This window comes from Peromyscus maniculatus, chromosome 20, assembly GCF_049852395.1.
Source record: "Peromyscus maniculatus bairdii isolate BWxNUB_F1_BW_parent chromosome 20, HU_Pman_BW_mat_3.1, whole genome shotgun sequence".
NCBI lineage: Eukaryota > Metazoa > Chordata > Mammalia > Rodentia > Cricetidae > Peromyscus > Peromyscus maniculatus.
In genome coordinates, this window is record NC_134871.1 from 18,341,737 (window position 1) to 18,368,361 (window position 26,625).

Sequence of the window (26,625 nt, forward strand, 5' to 3'; positions counted from 1 at the left end):
CTATTCACTGATGTATTTTAGCAAGCTATTAAACATTTAAGAACGAATGGAATGAATTGATTGAGGTTGGCTGTGCAAAAAGCATTGCCATTTAGAACCAGTAAACCCAGAATGAAAGGAAACAAGAAGGCTTACCACAATGTTATTTTGGAAAACAAAAAAATTGGAATTAATGAAGATGTACATAAATGATTAAGTATGTTTCAATTGTATTAATAGTGGGTAACAGTATTCTAAAAAAAGGAGAGTTTTGTCTGTTGGCACTGATTATCTTGACCATATATCCATAATACATTGTCAAAGAAACAAAAAGTTGCATCATGATGTATTTATTTTAACCATGCTTCAACAAAAGGAAAACACAATAATTATAAACAATAAATGCACAAGAGGAATTGATTAAAATGAAAAGATACAAAGCTGTTACCTAATAGAAGTTTTCTTCAAGGTTAGAGCTGGAAAGACATAGGCTTTTAATAGTATTTTCTTTGATATTGTTTTGTAATAATTGATTATCATTTTTGAAAAATAACATAGAAAAACAAATATCTTTAAGACGGTGTTTGCCTGCCTCAGTATTGTGGTAATATTCTTATGTGTCTCCTAAATGAATATGCAATAGTATTAATAAAGGCAGCTGTTAATTACTCTTGTAAGACCTTTGCCTTTTAGATTTAAATAGGACTATGCACAACACACCAATACCTCAGGGAAATTAAGCGCATCTGCAGCTGTAAGTGCATAACTGACAGCATAGTCAACTGAGCCTAGAGTGTTTATGAATACTGAAAATGGAATTATGTGTAGGGAAGTCGTCTTTTAGGGGGAAGCCACAAAATATAAAAAGTATTATTGCTCTTTCATATCAAGGAAAGATTATGAGGAGACCAGTCTAGAGAAATAATTTGCATATATAGAGCTTTACTAAATTTTATTTAATAATAACTTATGTTTTGATTTGAAGTATATATATATATATGTCAGTTACTAAATTGTAATGTGACATTATTTAATATTTTTAAATCTCCGATCCTTGTATGTTTAGCATAAATGAATGGCTACAAAAGATTGCACTGCCATACTATCATGAGCTAAGTGCTTTAGTGCTGTGTATTTTGAAATAGACTAAGAAAAAAGACAAGAGACATTTAATATATGACAACACATACCTAAGACCTTTGCCCCTTGATTTGGTCCTTCTGGAAAAGCCCATTCTGGGGTAGAATGATTTCCTCGAAGAACAATCTGTAATTCTCCTTTAAAAGGGTTATCTTCCCAGCCACCAATTAATCTACCTCCCTGCAGTGAAGCAGAAAATTGTTAGCACTTAAAAAAAATTGAGCAGGAGAAAAAAAAATCACCCATAAAAAAGAAGACAGAAGCCTCCCTAATAAATGGAGAAATTTTGTTAGATCAGTCCTGTAGCTGGAAGTGACTTTAGCCTTAGTAACTTTAGTAACCTTAGACTTTAGTAGCCCTTAGCCTTAGAACAGATAATCCAAATGCTTTTCCAAAGTCAAATTCAATATCTATTTACTGTCAGAATCAGACCTAGAACTAAGATCTCCCACGATCTAAGCTAGTGATGTTTGAACAGACAACACTGTAGGTTATACACAATACTCTGTCTAAGCCATACCAATCAAGGGCCATCATTGCTAATGATGGCTGTAATCAAATAAACCTAATGTAAGACTTCATCTACATTAATTATAAACTTTAGCCTTCATACTAAACCCATGAATTGGTATTTTTATTTTTATTTCATAGGTGAGAAAACTGATGCTGAAATGAAAGCAGTCAGACAACTTATCCAACACTACCCAGCTAATAAACAGTGAAGTAAGGATACAGATGTGGCGTTATTCCTTAAGGCCATACATCTGTCTATAATCTTATGCTCTATAAAGCATCAAAAGGAGTTTCTGTTCTTTATGCTTTCATTAAAAGTCTAGCAAATTCTTTTTAATATCACATTTTTATTAATTCTTTGGGAATTTCACACAATGTTTTGGATCCTATTCACCTCCCATACCTCCCTCTAACTCCTGTTCATCCAGATCTACTCCTACCCCCTGTTCTCAAATTCATGGTTCCCCCCCCCATTTTTATAAATAACCCACTCAAACCAATTTGTGCCCATATATTCATGGGTATGGGGCCATCTACTGGCGCATGTTAATCTGGTTAACAACCCATTTGGGGAGCTCAAAGGCCTAAGGGGTGAACTTACTATTATTATGCAGCTGAATGGACATAGTATCAGACCACTATCTACATTTATATCTCTCTACCCATGGACTGTTAGTTCAGCTCTCAAATCTCATTGGAGAAGTTTGTTTGTGCAATAAATGCTCTTCAAAATAAAGCCTTAATAGCTTTCTTGTTTAGTCATTCCTTTTTCATAAATATCAATAGAATGACAAAACAAGCTGATTAAGCTGTTACAAGGTCAGGACCACCTGAAGTTTATAAAGAAGAATGTGGTGATTGTTCCAAGCAACTGAAGCAGTTCATTGGTGATTCTTGTCTTCATAATCCCATCTATGTCCATTCATTTTTAAGAAATACTGTGAGTATTCTTACAACAATAGTGAAAATCTTTTCATTTTGCTCTCTAGAACACCTAAGGATTTGTTATTTGTTGGGGTGAACTCATAGTTAAACTTTATATGATACCAAAACAAATATTTTAAGTAAAAATTAAATAGGAACAAGCACACACTCAAGTGTATGCTGATATTATCCCAGTAAGGAAGAAGGAAGCATAATTTAAAAGAGAGCAGAAATACATTGGAGGTGTGTGATGCTTGCAATTTCTGGGCTACACCAGCTCTTTCTCCTCTCTTCTTCTCTTCTCTTCTCTTCTCTTCTCTTCTCTTCTCTTCTCTTCTCTTCTCTTCTCTTCTCTTCTCTTCTCTTCTCTTCTCTTCTCTTCTCTCTCTCTCTCTCTCTCTCTCTCTCTCTCTCTCTCTCTCTCTCTCTCTCTCTGTGTTTACACACTAAATACCAATTCCTTAAATTTTCCTGTCAGAAATTAATAAGATTAATAGTATAAATGGTAAGACCTCACTCCTACCTGTACTGATATGTAGGTGGCATTCAAAACAACTCTTCTGTAAGAAGGGGCTGCAGATCCCACCTCAGATCTATCTTCCATTTCTAGAACTCCCCATATAATGAGCTTTTCCATTGGGGGAATATCTATGTCAGCTACAATCCATGAGCCTAAAAAACAATAAGAAACATAATGCGACCCACACCGTGAAGCTCATGACAAAACACTGACAAGCTTGCTCTGGAGTCTCGGTTTTGAAGTCCGTGATTTCCTTCCACATGATTCCTGTATCTCACGGGATGTATAGGCTTGTTGTTTTGTAGCTGTTGTGTGTGTTTTGAAGCAGTGTTGCTATGTTTCTGAAACTGGCCTTGAATGCCTGTGCTGAAGCAACACTCCTTTCTTGGTCTTGAGTCTCAGGGAAAACAGGCAATGCCACCACACCCAGCTAATGTCATCAGATACAGAAAACCTGAAGATTGTGCTTCGTGCCTGAGACACTTCTCTTTACAGTTACTCTTCCCCAGCGTGTGGTGCTTAAAGACAAAGACATAACTCCTGGCACATTTGCTCCGCTGCAGCATTAATGTTACCCAAATGCTAACATTTTACTTATGTATAAAACTTGTGTGTTTACCTTCAGGAATGACCACATTTGCTCCCGGGTAGGGTACAGTATAATTGTTCTCTGGGGATGATTGCCAAAAAGACTCATTTGACCATAAACTGAAAAGAAAAGTAATATTTCCATTAATCGGCACCTCTATGCATTTAATGAGCACTTCCTTAAGGCACAGCATTTCATTAGATGTCTTGTAAATGGTAGAATGTGAATTAGATAGCTAATAATTTTACTAACTAGCCAAGTTAATATGTATAATTAGTAGTATTCATAAAACATATGCAAAGCTGGGTGGTGGTGGCGCACGCCTTTAATCCCAGCACTCGGGAGGCAGAGCCAGGTGGATCTCTGTGAGTTTGAGGCCAGCCTGGACTACCAAGTGAGTCCCAGGAAAGGCGCAAAGCTACACAGAGAAACCTTGTCTCGAAAAAACAAAAAACAAAAAAAAACACAAAAAAACAACAAAAAAAACCATATACAAACTATGTACTTTTTATTGAAAATATTACTTTTAAAATTTTGAACACTTTTCTTCACATCAAATCCTTACTATGACATATGCCAATTTAACTAAACTAATTTAATTTAATTCAAGATATACAAGTTATTCCATTTTCTTATAAGATTTGGCCATAGGACCTTGAAAATCAGGGCATCCTGTATCTGTTTATAGGCCCTTGGCAAATGGTGCTATTTCACTGAGTACACTTTGAGAACATATTTGGGTTGATTCTGTGAATGGAAGGGAGGGAAGAATGATCTTTTACTTGACAAGGATAAATTGAAGTTATGTCCTGGGCAGTGACAGTGTAGGGATTTGGGGTGATAGGTTTGCACCCAGAATGAAGGCTACATCAAACTGAAATAAACATGGAAAGCATTCTGGGAAGAAAGGGCCTTGGCCTTTTTGTAATTGTGCCTTCTAGAAACTACTTGCTAATGTGATGATTCATATAGTTAAAAAAAAAAAGTAGAGACCTGTAAAATCTGATAAGATAGAAGGAAAAAATTTTAACTAGAAAAATTAAAATTTGGGACCAATACTTGAAAAAAATTAAAAGTTCTCCTATGATTTGACATGATATCCATCAAAATTGACACCGCCCAAGACAACTTGGTAATAGTGAAGATGCTTAGCTTCTGATGCTAGACTGGACATGCCATGAGCCAGTTCAGAGAACTCATCCAACTCTCTTATGTCACTGGACTTCATCATTCCCACTTGTGTAATAAAGGACTTGGGACAGCTCTCACAATCCAAATTAACTTTCTGCTAATATAAGACTGTCAGCAACTTTTGCACCCAATTTTTATGAGCTTTCTCCATTTTTTTCATGGGGAGTGGGAGTAGATTATAAAATGAGGAAAGTATGGGTATAGATGTGTTCTGTGAACTAAAAGTCACTGGGCAGGAGGAAGGTAGTTTCATCTCACCCAGGAGAGATTTATAAAAAAGATTGAACAAGAGACATCAAAGCTGTTAGCTGAAGAAGACCTATGTACTTGTAAGTGGCTGGTCGTTTCCTGGGAATTGGTTTTCTTGATGGTGGATGAACAGGAAAGCAGTCTTGGAGAACACAGCAGTAAGCTTGGAAATTAATGATCACATCTTTCACATCAGGATCAAGCGTACCAGGAATGGGCTGGCTCTGAGGAAGGTCACTTCTCCCTGACACTGAAGTAAAATGGCTTAAATGAACATATTAACATAATGATTACAGTACTTAAATCTATACAACGTATAGCATATTTAGCTTAGATAGCATTTTGGAACTATCACTCACTCATAAACAGGAAGTAGACATTGAGAAACTTCAACAAAATAGGTATCATTTTGAGAGATGAAATATTGAGGAGAATGAAAATATCTTAATAAAAATGGATGGCTGAAGGGGTGAGAGAGATAGTTCAGCTGTTAAGAACATGGATTACTCTTCCAGAGGACCCATATTTAGTCACCGAACCCGCATGCCAGCTCACAACTGTAACTACTGTTCTAGGGATCTGATGCCCCTCTCTGGCCTCCATGAGCATAAGGAAACCACATAGAACACATACACACTTGCAAGCAAAACGTAAAAATAAACATACACACATGCACATAAAATAAAATAAGAGTACTTTAAAATGAGTTTTATTTCATTCTTTTTTTTTTGCCTTTTGATTTTTGGTTTTTGGAGACAGGATATTTCTGTGTTGCCCAGGCTGTCCTGGAACTCTCTCTGTGGATCAGGATGGCCTCAAACTCAGACTTGCCTGCCTCTGCCTCCTGGGTGCTGGGATTAAAGGCGTGTACCCCCACTGCCTTTTTATTCTTAAATACTTTTATTTTCTAAAACTATTTTTTAATATTAATGGAGTGAATACCAGCTGCCATTATATTAACTACCTCTAATTCTGTGAAATAAAGTAACCAGGACTTTGTGGGATTATACAAGTATTATCTTCAAAACTAAAACACAAGCTTTTAAATTAAAGGCCTTTTTCCAACACAAATTTTATGTCTAGTATTTTTATTCAAAAATATTTACTAGGTTCTGATAATACAGGGTACCGTATGTCACATATTTCTATTAGAAAATTGTTCTTTTCCTTAGGTTAAAAAAAAAATCACTCTGCGTAGTGAATACATACCCAAGTAATAGAGAGTGCTGGTATTTGCTTCAAGATGCCAGTCTCCATTCTTGCTAGTATTCCAGTTCAATGGGTTTGAGGAGCCATTCCTCATATCAACCACGTTAAACACATCAGGGTTTTGAGTGAAGTTATGTGATATAATGACATAGTCTTCTTCCTAAGATAGTTGCAGAAGAGTGTGGCTTGATTTATCCAGAAATATGTTGCATATTACGACTTAGTTTTAATGTCGTGCACATAGCCCGTGTAGTGTTACAACCACTGGTTTACCTTTCAATTGGCATTTATGTGTTTGACTTGTTGCAGGTCTCTGTCAACAATGCTAGCTCCACCATCAAGGAAAGAAGAGTATCTCTCTTATTTCTCTTTCTTATTTTTTTCTCTCTCTCCATACACATGTACAGGTTCTCCACTCACATGTACACATGGATGTGGATATTTCACACGCATATGTTTTTAAGATATGTGCCTTTTCTATGATACCTTAAAATTTAAAAAATAATGCTAGATATGGTTTCTGGGCCACACAAATATGTAGCATCAGTAGAAGAACGTAGGAGGAATCACTTCAAGATGCTGATTGTAATTACTGAGCACTGGAGAACTGAGGTCAGAGTATGGAGTGCCTAATCTTCTCTGCAAACTTTTATTTCTCTTCAAAGATTGTCAATGTTTGGAAATATGATGATAGAGATATGTGGTGGAAATACAAATACTGTATTCTGTAAGTAATTTTCTCTATTGAGTTCATGATACAAATAAACCCTTAACTGATACTTGGGACTCAATAAGTGTAAGTTATTACCACAGTAATAAGGACAAAGGCAGGCAGGCAAAAGCATAATATGGGAACATGCCAAAACCTGCCTCCTTCTTAGATTTAGAGTGAGTGGGTCATACAGGGAGCATCATGAGGCTTTAAAAGATTGATTTGTGAAGTAAGAGCACTCCGTGTTGAGAAATGGCTGACTAAGGTGAATGAAATGGTTCAGTGAATGAGAGTACTGGGTGTGGAAGCAGGATGACTTGAGCTCCATTCCAAGGCCCCGTATAAAACCCAAGTGTGACTCATGATGCCCGTGTGTAAGCATGCAGACTGAGGACTGATGGGGCTTTCTGGCCTCAGGGCTAGCTCCGCAGGCTAAATAAGATAACCCACCTCAAGGGCGATCACCTATCTCAAGGGAATAAGGTAGAGACCGATAAAGACACAGATGCTCCCATCTGTATACACATATGCACATATACCACATATATGTAAACTCACATACATATGCAAACACACCCAAAAAAGGGAAGAAAAAAAAAAACATGGGTGTGTGAGAATGACAGTGTAGGCTGCTGTTTTGTTCTTTGTAGCTTAAATTTAAATAAATACATTTAAATAAATCTCTTTATTTACCTTAAATCCATAAAACGTTGATGTGTATGATATGTTGGTTAAGTGTTCCACACCTTTAAAATACCAGTTAATGTGATTTGCGTTTGGAATCAGAGCCATCCACCCAGACATATGGGTCAGCCGTTTCTTCTGAAAGGGAACGATGCTAGTGCCTGTAGGAGAACATAAAATAAGCAGCAACCATAATCTCCACATTCATGAAATGCCTCTGCTTTTGAACAAGAGAAAAATACAAAATTCTGTCTTCTCGTTGTGCTGGGACAGACAAGGAAGGAAGAAGAAAGTAAGTCCGTTCCTGTAATTATCTCTCGGGGGGGGGGGGGGGGATTGTGGAGCCTTGGTGGTGCCCTGCATCACCCAGGGAAGAGCATGGTTTCTATGAGTCATCCTACTTCTCATTAGCACTTCCTGACTCTGGCTTTCTTTGTCGTTCCTCACTTCACCCTTTCATGACCAGTTTGGTCATAGATTTTTAGAAATCATACTAAGGTGATATCTGCTACTATATACTTCATCTAGAAATAAACATTTCTACATGAGGTCTGGGGACAGAAGTCTAATCTAAGTTACTTGAATAATTTAGCACTTCTTTCTTACTTTCTAGACCCTTACCAATTCAAAGAGCAAAAGCCACTTAACTGAGAGGGAAGGAACAGTGGACATTTCAAAACCCCATACTTGTATGACCCTCCATCTAGAAAGGGAACTCTAAAGGTAGGTGATAGATTGAATCTTTACTCAGTCTCAAAGTGAGTCCATCAGTGGAGCACAGGTAGTTACCCAGTTTCAAAATGCACAGTAAAATTGGTGTAGAATGTAGAGTTTTGTTTGAAACAAGGGAAGAACTTGGAATTTTTGCAAAGAACTTCTTGAGAGGATCTGATGGGTAAAGGATAACCATATTGCAATGTGTCAGTGTGGATTAGGTACTTTTAGCAGTTAGCATATTGTTGGTATATTCATGTTATAAAAATTTCAAATGGAATAGGCTACTATTGAAATACCTGGTTTTTGTTTCAAATTATCAGTCACCTTATCAAGTTAAATGGGGGTTGGGGTATTTGGAAATACTGAGAACATATTAAAGTGCCATTTTGTAATTATTTACAAAGTGTTGAAGAATAATGTTGAATATTGATAACATAAAAAGACAGGTAAGTGTACTTGATTCCTTTCTATAGTCATAATTCCTTATGTGCTTGGAATCGGGATTCACAGGTCAGATTTAGTTATCAAAATGCTGCATCATTTGGCTTTACCTAGAAAATGTAAAGAATAACATTTGTAAATATTATAAAGATTTTTGTTTAGAAAATCCTTAATTCTCACAGGCTTTCACCCATTATGAGAATCTTCAGTCTATCATAACAGTATGTGGAAAAGAAAGCTCTTTCATTATAGACAAATATTTATTTTATACAGATAAGATATAATTTATGATGGTTCAACTTAATGAGTTATTTTTAGTCTACATTGGTATGTCATAAAATAGCAATAACTTACTATCCAATTGATTACATTAGACATTCAAGCCATTATTATAAAACAGGCTTCGTGTTAGATGACCTTTCTGAACTAGGGGCAAATGCAAGTGTATGAGCATGGATAAAGTAAGCTGGACTGAGGTGTCCTGTTTAGCAAATTATGTGTAGTAGATGCATTTTCAACTTTACTACATTTTCAACTAGGAACAGGTTTATCAGAATACAATCCACTGGAAATCATAGAATATTAGTAATTTCTAAATAGATGGATAAATGGATAAGTATAATAAGAGATAGATAAATGTGAAGATTTGAGTCACTCAAGGTAAGCTAACTAAGGTGTGAGAAAAGATATGCATATAGAAAGGCCCATACTGGCTCAATGATCATTAAAGAGAGAAAAAAAACCCTTAGTAAGGACTAAGAGAACTAAGAACCATGTCTCTCAGACTATAAACAAGGAGATTGTCCTCCATAGGCCAATGTGTTGAAGGTATAGTCCCCAGGTTGGTGTTATTGAAGAGCAATAGAACTTTGAAAAGGTGCAACCTCATAGGAAGTATTTGGGTCATCAAGAACAGGCCCTCAAAGGGAATGGGAGACAATGATTCAATAGCTTTGTTCCACTATGGGTTCCTCACCAGGATGCACTTTCTGGCCTCAGGCTCACAAGCAACTGGGCCTGCTGATCACAGACTGAAACTTCCAAAACTGAGCCAAGATAAATCTTTCTCCATACAAGTGAATTATTTTCTAAGACTTTTGTTATAATGGAAAGATGAGTGACAGCATAACACACTGTAAGGAACTGCAGAGGTCAGTGAAACAACCAAAGATTTATGACATATGAAAAGCAAGATTATGATCACATCCCCATTTAGCTTTCCTTTTGGCTGAAAAAATTGCATATGGATTGTGAATAATAATAAATTAATACAACCTAGTCGGGTAATGATGCCAAGTACTGCAGGTGTACTAAGGACAGTATTATTACGGCTACAAATCCACAGTCCATGACACTTCATATACATCTATTGACCTAAGAAATGCTCAACACATCCATCTCATTCAGTGAACATAACAAAAACTTGCCTTCAGACTGATATATCTGTCTTTACTGCCTTGCTCCAATGGCTACGGTAACTTTCCTGCTCTATGTCATAATATTGTCTGGTGGTTCCTCAGTCAACAGACTATCATACATCTACTTATTGTCCCTCCAGCGTTCACTTTGAGTAGCTGGTCTCCTGCCTGGAATCTGACTGGTGTAAGTGTGTTCTTTGCAAATGTTCAGAACACCATGAAGAAGATGATGACAAACACTTAGGAAAACATTGAAATCAGTGGTTTAACTGTTCCAATTCACTTACCAAAAGAGTCTGAGAGAACTACATCTTTTTCAAGTAAAGATACTGGAGTGGGCTTGTTGAATGCTAAACGGTGAAAACTGACTGAGGCATCACAGACAGATCCAGGAAAACCAATGCTCCATGCAGCCTCTTGAGTGCAGTGTGAAGGGTCCAGTAGGGAGCTGTGTGGAATGACAGTGTGCCCTCTGTGCCCTGGGAAAGAAACAGAACCATCATGATTGCACTTTTATGTAAGAAAATTAATAAAACTGATCTACACTTTATTGATCCTGTGACCACAATATTACCAGTAAATTCCAGAAACATTGGTAGTGGTTTCTGTTTTCAAGAGACAAGGATGCATAGGTTTCATGGCAGACTTTTCTGTCAAGGGACTCACCACAAATGTGTTCAAAACACAAGACCTGAAGCATCCACAAGAGTCAAAGTAAGGGATGGGGAAGTAGCCCAGGTGACTTGATTTCGGATTCACAAAATGATTCAAATCTGAGAAGTCTGCTCATATATCATGTGCTTTTAAACAAATACATAATCAGTTACTAGAGATAGCCCCACATGGCTCCATAATCATTAGAGAGGGAACACACCCTTAGAAAGGACCAAGGGCACTAAGAACCATGCCTCCTAGACACTAAGCAAGATAAGTGATCTCCATAGGCCCATGTGGTAAAGTAACTAATCTTTAAAACCTGCATTAAGTTAGTGGATAAGAGTTATATATAACTATTGACAGAACCACAACAATAGCCTCCCTCCTGAAAGCCACAGTTAGAAAGGAAGACAGAACTTGGACCATGTGAACATTGAAAAGAATGTTATTTAATCTTTCAAGGAGACTTTCAGAACCCAGTCATTACTATCTTTAGGCTTATCGGTCAGTTGATTCTTAAAAAGTATTAGGTAACCCACTCACACATACTTCCTATCCTGTTTAGACAGGTCTATCATTACCAATTTGTAAAGATAAAAACCTTTGGAAATCATGAATATATATAGAAAATATGACATATTGGGACTTACATTACTTAAAATTATAGAACAAACCCTATGATACACATTGATTTTTCTAGGTTTAACATTTTATTTGATAATTTAATAAACTTTATTGTAAAAAAAAAACTTGCAAATAAAAGTCATCACACACTGACTTTTACCAGATTTAAAGTTCATACAGCTCAATAAACTTTGATACAGCTAGAATAGCCACTCTGAAACTATGGAGTTTACATTGAGTTTTATACTTTCCTTATCAAATATATTTTTATGTGCTTATTCACCATCAAAAACAAAAAATACATGACAGAGTTAGAACTAGAAAATAACAGCTACATTATATCCTCTTCCATAATTCTTGTGCATTTAACATATTTTTTTTAAAAAAATACAAATTTAGAATTTAAACTAAAAAGGAGTTGACAGCAAGCTGCCACTTCTTTTAAAAAGTATTCTAGTCAGGTTATATTCTGACTGCATGATTTAAAAATGAAGTTTTAATTTATATCTATTTGTATGGAGTGTGGCTGAGTCCAGACTTGGGAATGAAGAAAACAATTTTTATCTGAATGAAAAATGAAGGCAGATAATGGAGTTCTAGCATTGAAATGGCAGTGAGCAGTGTCCCCACTAATGTTCCATAAAACTGCCATTGATTCATAATCAAACTGCAAATGGAAGAGAAAAGGGACATGTTTGTAGGATGCTTCTGACAGTTAGGATCTTTTTCAAAAAAGAACATTTCATCAGTGCCTAGTGTTTCCTGTAACTTTCAAGTCAATAGCATAGTTTACTGCTGGGCTACAATCTGTGATCCTGGTGAGTCAGCCTTAACCATTCAACTTCACATAAATTAAGTATAGTTCTGATGTATTTTCATCACAGAGTGAAGAATAATATTACCTGTAAGTGAACCGTCAACGTCAATCAGTACTGCTTCATGTTCCCATCGAAAGCCAGCCTTATTTGGTGCATGAAAATACTGGATGTCGACAAACTTTGTACTCCAGCCTCCACATCTGTCATTACAAACCCCAGTGATTGATGTTACTCCCAAAGCCACACAGTCGTGACGGTCAAAATACATAAAGTGCACAGATGACACAGTCAGGCCTTGACTAAATGGGAGAACCAGGCCTTTCGAAGTGCAAAATGCAGGCCCCATTCCCAGTTCATCAAGATGACCAACAATTTTGGCATTTTTAATCACAGCTCCATTGGCTTCTCCCCATCCCCCAACATAAGAAGCCAGGATCCTCTTGGTCTCGATTCCAGCCTCATAATTATTCACCATCACAAAGTTGTGGAACTGCAGGGCCCCTCCATTGACCCATTCTGCTCCTTTTTGGCAATTCCAGACAGTGAGTGAATTAAAGATAGCAGGCACTGGGACTGTAGAAGTACAAGATCCCGTTTGCATGGGGAAATATTCTTCAAAAATCCACAGTCCAAACCACCCTTGAGAATGAACAGTATTGTTAAAGAATTCTCCAAGAGGAACTCTTTTTTGGCAAATGTTTCGGTCATAGGATGGACCATCAGGGTGGTCATTCATTCTGTACCAAAAGCCAAAGTGAGTGCCACCAGCAGCCACATTGTGTTGTATGGTGTTGTTAGGGTTGGTTACCCAGAATGCAGCTGGAGTCACGTCATCATTCAGTAGACTAGTACTTTGTTGTACAAAGATGGCCAAATTATACTGTAGAATATTGCCATGTTCAATACCATCTTCTATGAAAAATGCTCCTCCTTTTATATCATATATAATATTCCTCTCAACAAGAAGGTGATGTGTATTGTGGATTGTAACAGCTCTGTTGTATGCTTGATGAATTGCACAGCCTCTTACATAAGACTTGAACTGTAAATCTCCAAGTAGGTGCCAGTGTATTGGGTATCGTCCCAAACGGAAAGCTTGGCCAGCATGGAACACCTGTCAGGCCAGAAATCAGAACTGTTCAGAAATTTCCTGTTTCAAAATAATCTCCAACTTCAAATTAAGGTATGCATATATCTATTTTACTATCTTCCACATTATTCATGTCATCACTTGAGAATAGTATTTTATTATAAATATACTCTGTTATATAATATAAGACAATAATTGTTAGGGCATGAATGAATGAGGGAGCACATAAATGGAATAAGCAAACCTATTGTTGCAAGGTACCTTTGCTCTTTACTATGTGCCCAAACCAACCTTTGATTCTTTTGTGTTGTACCTCCTCTCTACAACTAAACTTTTGTTTAATAAAATAAAACTCTCTACTACTGAACTTTTTTCTTTAACAAATTTCTATGTCTTTATTTACCTGATCCTTTGATTTCTGTATATAAGAAACACTTTGGGATATTTACAGTGCAAACACTGTATTGTTTTATGTGCAAGGTCACACAGTCTTTACCATAATCATAGGAGGTCACCACTTACTTCATCTTGCAGATGAAGAAACTGTAAATAGTCCAAGCGCCTTGTCACATTTGCAAAGCCTGATGCAATCCAAGTGGGAACGAATCCAGATCAGGCACAATTAGTAACCACTCAGCTCTGTGTCCTTTCAAGTCTGTGATATAATTCTCTATGATTATTTATCTATATTATCTAATTATCTATGATCCAATATACAAGATGCTGACATGTATGATTTAACATAAGCCAGTTGTCTAAGGAAAGAAATTATCAAAACAGCTATTTATTTTATTTTCTTTCTATAAAATTAACTATCATTAATATTTAATATACAACTCAATCCTGGAACTCTCAGGCAGTTCATATCTCAGATGTCACATGTGTAATTTATCTTAAGAAAAGACTATGACAAAATGGAAGTGTTGACTCTGCCACTATCAATGCTATCTAAGTGTGCCCAGAATGGGTTTATGGATTTTAATATTGTGTATTTAATCCCTTCCCTACTCTTTTCTTCACTGATTACTTGATAATAACTGATAAGTCTTGACTATTATTAAGTCTGATCATTAAAAAGACATGAAGAAAATTCTGAAATCCATAAAATATTAGAGTTTGAGTAAATAAAGTTAAAGAAGAGTTTGGGTAGGAATTTTAAGTAATCATGGTAAGAAGAGGGCTTTTTTATGAAGTAACATTGAGAAGAAACCTGGTGGAAACAAGAGTGTGAAGTGTGCAAGCTTTGATGAATGAGCATTTTAAACTGAACAAAGAACAAGGGCAGTGAACATAGCCAGAAATGTGCTTGACATAGTTACATGAGGCCCACATGGCTAAGCTGACTTGAACAAGTCACAGGTGACAAAATCATGAACAGCTAGAATTTAGATCCTATGGTTCCAATGAAAAGGAATTGCATTTTATGTTTTAGATGTAATATGAAGCCATTATTAGGTTTTGAATTGTGTATGTAGCCAGATCTGATTTATCCCTTTTAAAAATAAAAAAACAAATATTTGGAATGATCAAATAATTGGCCGTATTAAAATTGTTCAGTTACTGTCTACTATCATATCAGAAGTAGGGTATGACAAACAGTAGGAGCTCAATACATATTCACTGTATGACACCTTGGTGATTTAACAATAGTGGTCCTTACCTCTACATATTCTATTCTTCCAGTTACCATGTTAGCCCCAGATAAAGGAGCATGCAACATTATACAGCCTCCAAATTGGTCACTTCCTATTTCTTCTCCAAATTTTCCTTGAAGGCATGTCTGTGTAGCAAATTCTCCTTTAAAAATATTTTAATGCATTATTCAAGACCTTACAACAATATTCTTGTTAAAAATTTCCTCATACTTATTTCATATTTCTTCATTTACATATAAATTTAACCTCATTCTGGAACATAATTATTACATATTCATATCATTTTTTTCTAGATAATAAAGTGCTTGGTCTTATTCATCTTTGCATATTCTAAAGCATCTTTTAGAGATAGTATTAAATAATATTTGAATGGTTGAGTGAATAATGATAATTGTATTTTGTTTATTGTTTCTAAAGCTTCATCTTCAAATTGGGAATTAACATAATACAAAATTATGCTTGTATAGCACTAGATTCTGACAGCCCATTTTTGCATAACAGGAAGTATTCTCATTTTAAACAGCTTGAGACTTACTTTCATATCTACAGCGAGACTTAATGCAGATAAAATGACATCAGGAAATAGGTCATTTAACATAAAATCCAAAGAACTGATGCTTACCTTTGAAGAAAAAGCTATTAATGAACTTGTGTCTGTTATTATATCATCACTTACTAATGACTACAAAAATATTAAGAGATAACTTTATTGTCAAAAGACATTCTGCTTTATAGTATAAACACATCATTAAGATGCATTAATATCCAATAATTCTCTACTGTGTGTACAGGCCTTTCACTAACTCATTCCCTTGAACTTCATCATAGCTGTTGACTTATTTCTGGCCAATGGCACAGAAACAGAAACAATATACATCACTTCAGAATCTAACCAATTAATTGGTGGCTTGTCTCTTTAGTCATCTCAAGTTTGCTTTTGAGATGATGAAAGCCCATATTGAGACAAAGCCTACATCTGTCTGAATTCTGAAATGATTATAATGAAAAGGAACTCCTGTTGACCCATATTAGACCAGACAGATGGAGCACAAATAAGTAGCATCCTTTGTTACTGAAAACCATGGATATTATGGAGCATAAGTGTAATTCTATGGCTTGTGACTAGGGATAATTTTGTTTCCAGAGAATACTTTTACAACGTCTGGAAACCATTTTTAGCTGACACAGTGATAGGAATGTTACTAATATTTGACTGGTACAGGTCAGACCTATTGTCAAACATCCTACAGTGCACAGGATAGAACCTCATGCAAGGAATGATTCGGGCCAAAATTTCAAAGGCATTGGAGCTGCCCTAGTCTATCTTTAAAAGTTGTAGACCTATATATTTACACGCATATTTCTTTATTTTCTCATATATCCACTTTTCCATCTAGTAAGTATTGTCCATGAACTACTCACTACAATATCTATCTATAATGAAACTACCCTTACATATAATACAGAGTTTGGAAAAGAAGTAAAGAATCGTTAAAAGTTTGCTAAATAAAACACCAAGTACTGTATTCTGCATTTTCTTGGTAAATCTAAGTGATGTAGCTTCTGGATGACATATGACTCTGTAGTCATCAAGACCACATAATAAAGGATCCTGAGAATAGAAACATAATAAGAAATCACAAGACTAGAAAGGGACTTCATCAATGGATTCTAAACACCCTAATTTCTTCAAATTAGAATCAGTAATGATCAAGATACTTTCAAGCCATCAATGTTTCTAAACTTCCATACTTAATGTCTACATGGTATGCTTTAAAGTAGAAAATAGAATAATACACTTCAATATAAACCAACAAGTCATGAAAATTAACACGATCACTGTCAGATGATGGATGCTAAGTATACCTGTGTCAAATCCATCAGGACACGATGGAATTTTGTCATTCCATTCCACATTATCAGACCCTCTTACTAAGATATTTCTTGTAAGAATTCCAACCTCTGCCCTTGCTTCAAACTCAGTTCCATCGGGGAGTGTGACAGTAATTCCTAAGTGTGTGTAGTTTAGTGGCCTGGTTAGTGTTAAGTTCATCCCATCAGCTGATACCGATGCAATGGTCCGTTTCTCATTCTCTCCTTGACTGTGTCTGCAAAATTTTAAGAAAAAAAGTTAGCATACACATTTGCCGTATTTGTTTTAAACATTTGAATACTTCACTCATAAAGTATGGTGCTTTATTTCTTGATTACTTTTTAATCGATGTGACCAATATCTAAGAAGATAAAACTAACTGGAAGGATTTATTTTTAAAATATACTTTAAGAGATATAGTCTACCATGTCAGGGAAGGTGGAGGCAGGAGTGTAAGGCAGCTCGTCACATAGCCTCCACAACCAGGAAGAAGAGGGCAGGATGGAAATGTCCAGTGCTTCCTCTAACCAGGCTCTACCTCCTAAAGATTCTACAGCCTTCCAAAGCATCCCCAGCTGGGAACCAAGTTTACAAAAACACAAGTCTATAGGGAACATTTTGTATTCAACTCATAGCGCTGAATAACATAATTAAAGCTCCAGTTGATACAAATGAAGTTATGGACAAAATTATAAGAGTCTTGTGCATAGAATACATGCATGTGTATATAAGATATTTATCTGTATTATGCCTGACATTTATTTTTTTATTAATTAATTTTTTTCATTTATTTTACATCCTGACCAGTTTCCCCTCCCTCCTCTCAAGTAAGGTGCTTTTTAAAAATGTCATGTCATATTCTAAAAAGATATTTCAGAAAAGTATTTTATACTTAGAGTAAGTTTTGTGACTCATTTCAAATTTAAGTGCTAGATTTGTTCAGACTTGACAAAAATAAATAGTCATTTATAGTTTTTCTCAGCATCCTGGAAGACATATATGATGCCTTCCTATAGCCACGATCATCCCTGGTCCAAGGTGTCAATCATAGCAATATAGAGAAACGCTCACAAAAGAAAGTCATTAGAAGTTTCTAAGCATGCTGGGCAGTGGTGGCGCATGCTTTTAATCCCAGCACTTGGGAGGCAGAGCCAGGTGGATCTCTGTGAGTTCAAGGCCAGCCTGAGCGACAGAGTGAGTTCCAGGAAAAGTGCAAAGCTACACAGAGAAACCCTGTCTCGAAAAACCAAAAAAAAAAAAAAAAAGTTTCTAAGTTACTCAGGTGCAGTTTATTCTTCAATTCTATATTCAGTTTATACTCAAAATTCTAGCTACAGTAAATGACTCTTGTTAATTCTATGATGTGTACATTCATATACTTAGTTCTTCAGCAAATTTGGGGGCTAGCTTGCTTTCCAGGCATAGAGATAAACCCTGGAAATAGCAAATAGAAAGGGCCTCTGAGTTTAAGCTGAGGGCACCACGACATTCTTTTACAATTTCTACAAAGTGTGGTTAGTTCTGTGAACAGGCGAGCTTAGGGGAGATGACTGAGCTTTTCTTCTGTTCTTTTTTTTTCTTATAATTCTTTCTTAGTTTGAACAACTGGATACAATGCCAGTGTCATATATAAACTAGATTAAAAATGAACTCTTTCCTCTCTCGCAACTCTTCTAGATTGCTATTACCACCCATACACTTCTCCGTTGGCACTCAGAACAACCATACTGCTGTCCTCTTTGTACCTCTCTGTCCAGTCCTCTGCTCTGGCTGCTGCACATTGAATTATTTTGCATTATTTTGCCTGCTGAGCACTTAACAAAACAAGACAGATGCCACAATCATCTAGATAGGGTAACCAAAGTTAAACTGGAAGCAGGAGAAGCCGACGGCAACAGAAGTTCAAGGGCAGAGCTGAAGGGATTTGACACACAGGAGGAGAGGATCATGGGCACTGGAAGTAAAGGATTAGACTCTGGTACAAGGGGAAGGAGGGCGCTTGGCATGACATGGACATGGACATTTTAAACAGTATAATGATTTTGTTTAAGGATAATGAACAAAGTAGAAGATACAAAACAAAATTGCTTTCCAAGATGGTAGGGTGGCCATAGGAACCTAGAATCCCTAAAGACCCATAAGAAGAGCTGTGGGGACAGAGACAGGGTGAGATGTTGACTTTAGGATGTTTAAGAGTGAATCAAAATCAGATCTCATAGGTGGAATGTGGAAGCAGTTTAGGCTGTTCTTGAACTGTCTTAGACCAAGAGGCTATAGAAAAGAGAGTGGGTTTTTTTGTTTGTTTTTTAGAGTCTTATCTATCCCAGGTTTACTTTGAACTCACTGTGTAGCTGAGGATACCCTTAAGCGTTGCCCTCCTGCTGACCTATTGAGTGCTGGCTTTACAGGCGTGTACCACCATGCCCTAGTTTCTATGCTGCTGCAACGTAAAGCCGACTGAGGCTTCGTGCATGCCAGGTAAGCACTCTGCCAACAGAGCTATATCCCTAGGAAGTCAGAGATGGCATTTTTAATGTCATATGAACCTAAACTCATTTTTCCTTCTTCGGTAGTGACATGTCCAGCTCATGAGGCACTTGCTTTGAGGCACATTTTGCTACTGTGTCTATCACCCCCCCCAACACACACCCATACCCCAACAACCCACTCCCCACCCCCCCGCACCAGCCCAGTGCTTGGCTGTGAACCTCTGCATCTGGAAAAAAAATGTTTTCTTAACTCTGATTTTATAAATTCTCATATTGTATTTGTAGGGGCGCCCCCAAACAGTTTGACCTTACAGCTGCCATGACAGGCTTAGAGGCTCAGACACAGCTTCTGACAGGTAACATCTGGACCCAGGAAAAGCCTTAAGCTGACCCCACCCAGGGAGGACCTACATCTAAGAGGAAATACCTGACATTCTGAACATTCCCTACACCCCTAGACAAATGTCAGCCAACCAGGGTCCTGAACCCCAGAAATATCCTCACCCCAACTTCTGCTCTGATAAACCCCCACCCTGCCTGGGCTCGGGGCTCTCTGCCCTAACAGCTGCATCAGACAGAGAGTCCAAGCTCTGAGCTTGAAAATAAAGGCTCTTTGCTTTTATATATGGGATTCGGTCTCCATGGTGGTTTTGGGGGGTCCCTGCCATCTGGACATAACAAATTCGCCTATGAATAGTGAATTAGATTTGATGGGAAAACCCTTAACTCATGTTTCTTGATGTTTTGATTGTGAACCTAGCTTCCAGCCCTAATTCATGTTTCTTAAAACCAGTGCTATCCTAAATTGTAAAGCTACTCTTTTATTCCACATAGAAAAGCTATAAATAAGAATTTTCTATTCTATTAGTGAGCCCCATGATTTTCCTCCTTTTTTATTTTGTCATTATATAATTTAAATTTCCTTCCAAGGGGAGAATAAAGAGGCACTTACAGAGCTAAGTTTGTAAGTATATATTTATCTCTCCCTAACATCTGCAAGCCTATTTTTAACCCGAAAAATGGCATCTTGCATTTTAATTTTTAAAGTCAGTCATAGGCTTGGCAGATGTTTCTTGCCGTAATTACTCTTCATTTCCTGATAAACATAACGACTTGCAATCTTAGTGTCTGTAATTTAAACACCAAGCTAAACTAAAGTCCCTCTCATCCCTGCTCCCTAATATTCTCAGGGCAGCTGTACTATATTTTAATTTCTTAGTTGCTAGAATATGTAACTAAATGGAAATTAAGGGGTGTAGGCAACTTCAGTTGTGAAAAGTTCTGCTAGCTCTCTCTGCTTTCTTCTCCCTTTACTCCATCACTACCTCCAGTTTTGCTCAGTGGGAAACACTGCCAGCCAAGCCTGTAGGACAAAGGAGTTCCTCACACAGCTCAGCATGTCCTCTGGTGACCCCAAAGAAGCTTGTTTACATTTTTGTTTTCAATGAAAGAATGTCTTTAGCTAAAGCATCATTCTGATGTTTTCAAATGACTTTTGGTAGCAGAATGCTCCTTCCCAGGGAAGAAAATCTCATCTAAGTACCTAACCGTGTAAAATATTTTATTGCTACAGATGGTTTTACTAAGATTCAGATCTATTCATGTTCTTATAACAAGTTCAGTCACTGAAAACTCAATACAGTGGTGATCACACAGAGAATAACATCTGACCCACATGTAGTTGCCTGTTTATAGTTCTTTTCCAAATGACTCAAGTTAGAATAAAATACTTTGGGGGAAATTCCAAATCATTCCTCTTTTACATAGATTTTTTTAAAGTCTGTATCTTAGATAAATCCACATCGCTAGGTACCTGTGTCCTGTGCTAGCAATCACGATGCTGTCTCCTGCCTTCCATGTCACTGCTTCCTGTACAACCAAAGTCCATTCTCCTGCATTTGCAGTGTGAGCCAACCGAGTCCAGACCACAGGAACGGGCAGACCTGGAAGCCGCACACAAACCGGGCATTTCTTCAGATGTGTTTTCTGGGTTACTTAAGTGCTTTCTGCATTTGGATTATGTCAATTTGGGGGGAAGACTTATTTTACCTTAGGATATCAGCACTTACCTCCAAAAAGAAAGGTGAAAAATTCTTGCTTCAGAAAATTAACCATCAGGTTCATAATAACATGCCTTTATAATAATTTAATGCATGCATGAAATTAGTAAATTGTGCTTCTGCAATGATGTGTTCTGTTTGTGAAAATCTTTATAGAAACAGTATAAATTCTGATCACATTATCATTGCCAGCATGAACTGCTTAAACTGATAATATACAGATCATACATATAAACGTCTAAAAAATTATAATAGGATGGACAGACAGTACCACATAGGACATGTATGGTCACAGTATTCCTGTTCATGGCATTTTATATTCACAAAAAACTATGATTTTCCCTGTATGGAAGACATCAGTGTAAAAATGACTCAGTTCATGCTTACGCAATGTCACCCTGGCACTTCAAACATGATCATACCTCATTACTTGATGACAATTTCCTGAGATATCGCTACAGTAAAGTATCACTGAACATTTATTTTTATATTTTAGAAATGTCCTATATTCAGAAATAAAAATGAAGATATTACCATCTTCTAATTCCAAAATTAGTGCCTTTTCAGACAGAGTAATGAGTATGCAGAGTACATTGGGAATTGCTGATGGAGGTAATAGTGTTTGGCCATCCATTGAAATGACTATAAAAAGGGTACTGGATGGCCCAGAAGGAAGGCATGACCTCGATTCTGAGACTTGTTTGTGGGGGGCTCTAGGCTCAGGGGTAGAGTCAGAAAGAAAGGGGAAACAGAGACTCTCCCAAGATAGCAGAAGCCTGGGAAGTTCATATTGGGGTGTCTTCAGCCTACCATGCAAATCCAGCGTGCCCTCTCTCACAGCCAATGTTTTAGCTCCGTAGACGGGGAGCTCTGGCGATCTAAGATGCCCATGCAGGGTAATGACAGCCTGGTGCCGAAATGGGGATGCTTCTGTCCCAATCTGAAAGAATTCACAAACCTTGTCCAGAAAACCAAAACTCAACAATTCACAATTCTTAATCAAGCAAAGGTAATTATTTTTCCTTTTCTTTCCCATTTGAGAATTCTCTAGTCATTCACATCTTCCTCTCACCATGTAAGCCTTAAATTTTTTCTGTGGATGCGTTTTCCTGTGTGTGTAGGTGCATGTGTATGCTATTGTGACACAGGAGACACCAATACTGAAAGGACTCAGCTTTTAAACAAAGTTACCCTGGTCCCTCAAATGAGATGAGAGGCAATAGTTCTACATGTGGGGACTAGAATGGGACCCCCAGTGTTGCTTCTCAGGTGCTGCCCACTTTTTGTTGTGTCTTCTTGCTAGTTCCTCCCAAAGATCTGAATTTTCAAATGGGTCAAGACCCACCAGCTCACCTTCAGAAAGCATGCTGACTGACCCAGGGCAGGTTTCCGCTTACTTTACACTCAACAACACGCTATGTTTTCTCTATTAAGATGCAGGGATATTCTGAGACTCAACCCCCTGCAAGTTTGTTACATTAATGAAACCCATCCAAACAAAGACAACTTCAGGAAAATTTGGAGGGATTAACTATTTATTTTATACATAGTATTTTAAACAACAAAATTAGGTGAATATATTATTTTCTATACCTGAAGAACACCCCCATCTGTGATTAGGATGTTTTCTGCCTGGAGTTCAATATCAGCTTCATCAAATATCAGAGTCCCACCTATAAACCACATAATTTGAATATGTCACAAGACCCCAAGAGTTGACAGCAAAAGAAATTCTAGGGCAATTTAAAAAATTCTAGGGTTATTTCAATTATCATTAAGCAGCATAACTACACAAGTTAATTCTTTAAAACTGGGCTTCAAAATATAAATTAAGAACAAACACATGGTGTAAGGCAAATTGCTAAATGGTCTTATTAATAAAAAAAATGGAGCCAGATATTGGGGTAAAAACTGAGAGATCAGAAGAATAGGACAATCCACAGCCAACCTCACCTTACCAACTCCTCAGCCTCCAGAGAGAGATACTTCCTGTATTCCCACACCTATATGCCTTCTGTTCCTGCCCTCTTACTTCCTCTCTCTGCCCAGACACCTCACTTTCCTCTTTCTGCCTAGTTCTGTCACTTCCTGTCTGTCTGTACAGACTTCCAGTCCTCTGTGATTAACTAGTGCTGGGAATTAAAAGTGTGTACCACAACGCCTGGCTCTGTTGCCAGTGTGGCCTTGAACTTACAGAGATCCAGATGAATCTCTGCCTCCCGAATGCTAGGATTAAGGGCGTGTGCTACCACTGCCTGACCTCTATGTTTAATATAGTGTCTGGCTTCTTCCTCTGATCCTCAGATAAGCTTTATTGGGGTGCACAAATAAAACATCACCACAACATGGTTATCTTTATAGAAGCCATTATAAAAGGTCAGCTCTGATCTTTAAAAAAAAAAAAAAAAAAAGTTAGCTCAGAAATTTTTACTATTTTGTGCCACAGGAATAGCTTGACTCGCATTGTTAAGAATATACTGAGATGCCTTTTTATAAGATGGATGTCAGTTTAAAGATAGGACAACTTTACCTTCAGATAACAAACATTTTTATAATTGCAGAAGCTAGATAAAATCATAAAATTACAGTAGTCATCAAGCACATAAAACCTTATGCCAAGGTTTATGCACAAAAGCTCCAAGCACTTTATAATTACTGTTTAATGTTTCTTTTGTGTATAACTGTAATTGCTGCAGTTATTTCATTCTTACAGAAGAGTGAGAATATGAAGAAGCAGAGAAAGCCTAGGTGAGAACTGAAATCAGGCTCATGGCAAAGGAGAGACTCATAGTCAGCTTCCAAGGACAAAGTTGGTTAAGACTGACTTCAGTGAACTGCTACAATTTTGTAGCCTTTGGAATCCACCACCTCAGTACTTTCAACATGGGAAATGCTGTTCTTTCAATCAATTAAATGTGAGTACATCAAGATGTTTACCATCTTCCCATACTATTACTGAAAAAAAAAAGTTTCAGGAAGCAAAGTTTGAAGAATGCTAGTGGGAATACACTAAATAAATTCATAATCATAAACAGATTTTAAAAGCCTAGTACGATGAATGCTCATAATCATGAATTTTGGTTAAATTCACTTCATAAAAATAAGCAGCAGAGTCTAATATACAGATTGTGGGAGCCCACAAAGGTTTTCTAGTGAGATCTGAGCTTGCTTTACACAGCAGGGCTGCATTAGGGGATGGCTGGACCACATGCAAGGACACCAGGTGTTTGGGATGGTCTGCACTCACTGTGCTGGGGGAGGTCTTTTGCCTCACCCCTTGGCATTCCTTTAAAAAGTCCTTTAGTGCTGGGCAGTGGTGGAGCATGCCTTTAATCCCAGCACTTGAGGGGCAGAGCCAGGTGGATCTCTATGAGTTTGAGTCCAGCCTGGTCTACAGAGTGAGATCCAGGATAGGCACCAAAACTACACAGAGAAACCCTGTCTTGAAAAACCGAAAGGGACGAAAGGGCCTGGTGGGTTGAGACCCAGGCCCTCCCAAGGCTATCCTATGTTTTCTGTCTCTTTCTCTATCCCTCTATTTACTAATTCCTCATTTCTCCCTGCTCAAGAGTACCCTGGGAGAGTAAGAGGGAGCCGGTCTCCCGCAACAGATTTCCACAAATGTACCTTGAATGAGTAACATTTTCAGAATAGGGGTACTTTGGTCCAGCAGAATTATCTGTCCTTTTGTAATAACAGCAAGTGACCCTTCCTCTGGTGGGGGGTTTCCTCCCCATGAGGAGTTGGCAGACCAAACATCGACATATAAGAAGTCAGCGTTCTCCTGTAACAATGTGTAAAGAAGCCATAAAATTCAGAGGATTTATCAGAAAATTTCTCAAAAAAAAAGAATAAAATACATTTATCTAAGTAATGAAATGAAATTCACTTTAAAGATGTTACAGATGACTCAATTATTTCATGATTATAAAAAGTTAAAATCTATTATTAATTATTCCATTTACAGAATAGTTAAAATTATAAGATAAAACATGAATGATAAACCACAGAAAATGTGCACTGCTTAAGTTTAGTACAGGAATAGTTAAATTACTTGTTGGAGCCATGAAAAAAGGTATCCACTAGCAATCAGCCAACCTCCAGGGTGTTAGATTTGCATTGCTGTGACTACTATATGCAATTGCTGTTATTACCAATTTGGCCATGCCGATGTTTCTGATGCTGACATGAACTGGCGCCCACCCTGAAGGAGAATGAGTACTTGTCATGCAGATGATATGTGTCTTGTTGGAGTATTGGACATCACATTTGTCATTGGCTATGGAGACACGAACATCCTGTGTGTTTTCACTGCAAAGGAAGAAAAGGTTAACTATACATGCTTATCTTGAATTTCTACTTCACGTATTAAAAGCCCCGCATTCATATGTTACTGTAAAATCACTGATCATGCCCTATGGTCTACCAAAGCTCAGGCTGACACTATATTAAGATTCAGAAATATTTGTTGAGAGAAAAGTAAAGACTTTAAGATGTCAAGATATAGAAATGTACAAACGAGTAAGTGTTCCAATATTAAAGGAAAGCCTGCTTAGGCTCAAGCAACCAACTTTCTTTGTGGTCTCTAAATACTTGCATTTTACAAATTGTAGAAATTGCTCATGGATTTTTTTTCCTTTGCAATATTTTGAGCACAGTCACAAGCCTTAGAATGTAACCTCTACTTGAAATGTGTGTTCAAAGTGACTATACACACTTGAGAAACTAAACCAATCCTCCATGCTTTGAAGTCAGCTTTATCTACCGCAAAATGACGGCAGTGCAGATGAGTGATGCAAAGGAATGGATCCAAAGAGGGAAAAGATGTTTCTTATCCACCAATGAAACACATTGTGGTTGGAGAGGAGCCGGTGGGGAAAGCATAACAAATGATTTGTGTTTGTCTACTTATTACTGGTTTGGGGCAAGTCATCTCATCTCTTGAACCTTAGTCTCCTGAACATTAAGTGGGATAAAAACACCTTATATGGCAGAGAAGGAACCTTCTGTGGGTAGGAAGATCTCTAGCACAGAGTATGTATTCAGTGAATGCAGGCTGTTAGTACTGTTTTG

At 37.3% G+C, this 26,625-nt stretch overlaps 1 protein-coding gene across 3 annotated transcripts in view; it reads right to left on the reverse strand.

Annotated features, from left to right (window-relative positions):
- Positions 1 to 26,625, reverse strand: part of Pkhd1l1 (PKHD1 like 1) — a 149,068-nt gene that overhangs the window by 45,863 nt on the left and 76,580 nt on the right. For all 3 annotated transcript variants that reach the window (XM_042264702.2, XM_076555796.1, XM_006978701.4), the window contains 15 exons: positions 25,707 to 25,863; positions 25,180 to 25,336; positions 23,146 to 23,225; positions 22,363 to 22,492; positions 21,306 to 21,435; positions 16,997 to 17,238; positions 15,136 to 15,272; positions 12,470 to 13,499; positions 10,574 to 10,765; positions 7,720 to 7,871; positions 6,315 to 6,474; positions 5,184 to 5,355; positions 3,696 to 3,784; positions 3,080 to 3,228; positions 1,170 to 1,299 (listed from right to left, as the gene is read on the reverse strand). In XM_042264702.2, coding sequence (XP_042120636.2) covers positions 1,170 to 1,299; positions 3,080 to 3,228; positions 3,696 to 3,784; positions 5,184 to 5,355; positions 6,315 to 6,474; positions 7,720 to 7,871; positions 10,574 to 10,765; positions 12,470 to 13,499; positions 15,136 to 15,272; positions 16,997 to 17,238; positions 21,306 to 21,435; positions 22,363 to 22,492; positions 23,146 to 23,225; positions 25,180 to 25,336; positions 25,707 to 25,863 — 3,107 coding nt within the window. The remainder of the gene's footprint in view (positions 1 to 1,169; positions 1,300 to 3,079; positions 3,229 to 3,695; positions 3,785 to 5,183; positions 5,356 to 6,314; positions 6,475 to 7,719; positions 7,872 to 10,573; positions 10,766 to 12,469; positions 13,500 to 15,135; positions 15,273 to 16,996; positions 17,239 to 21,305; positions 21,436 to 22,362; positions 22,493 to 23,145; positions 23,226 to 25,179; positions 25,337 to 25,706; positions 25,864 to 26,625) is intronic.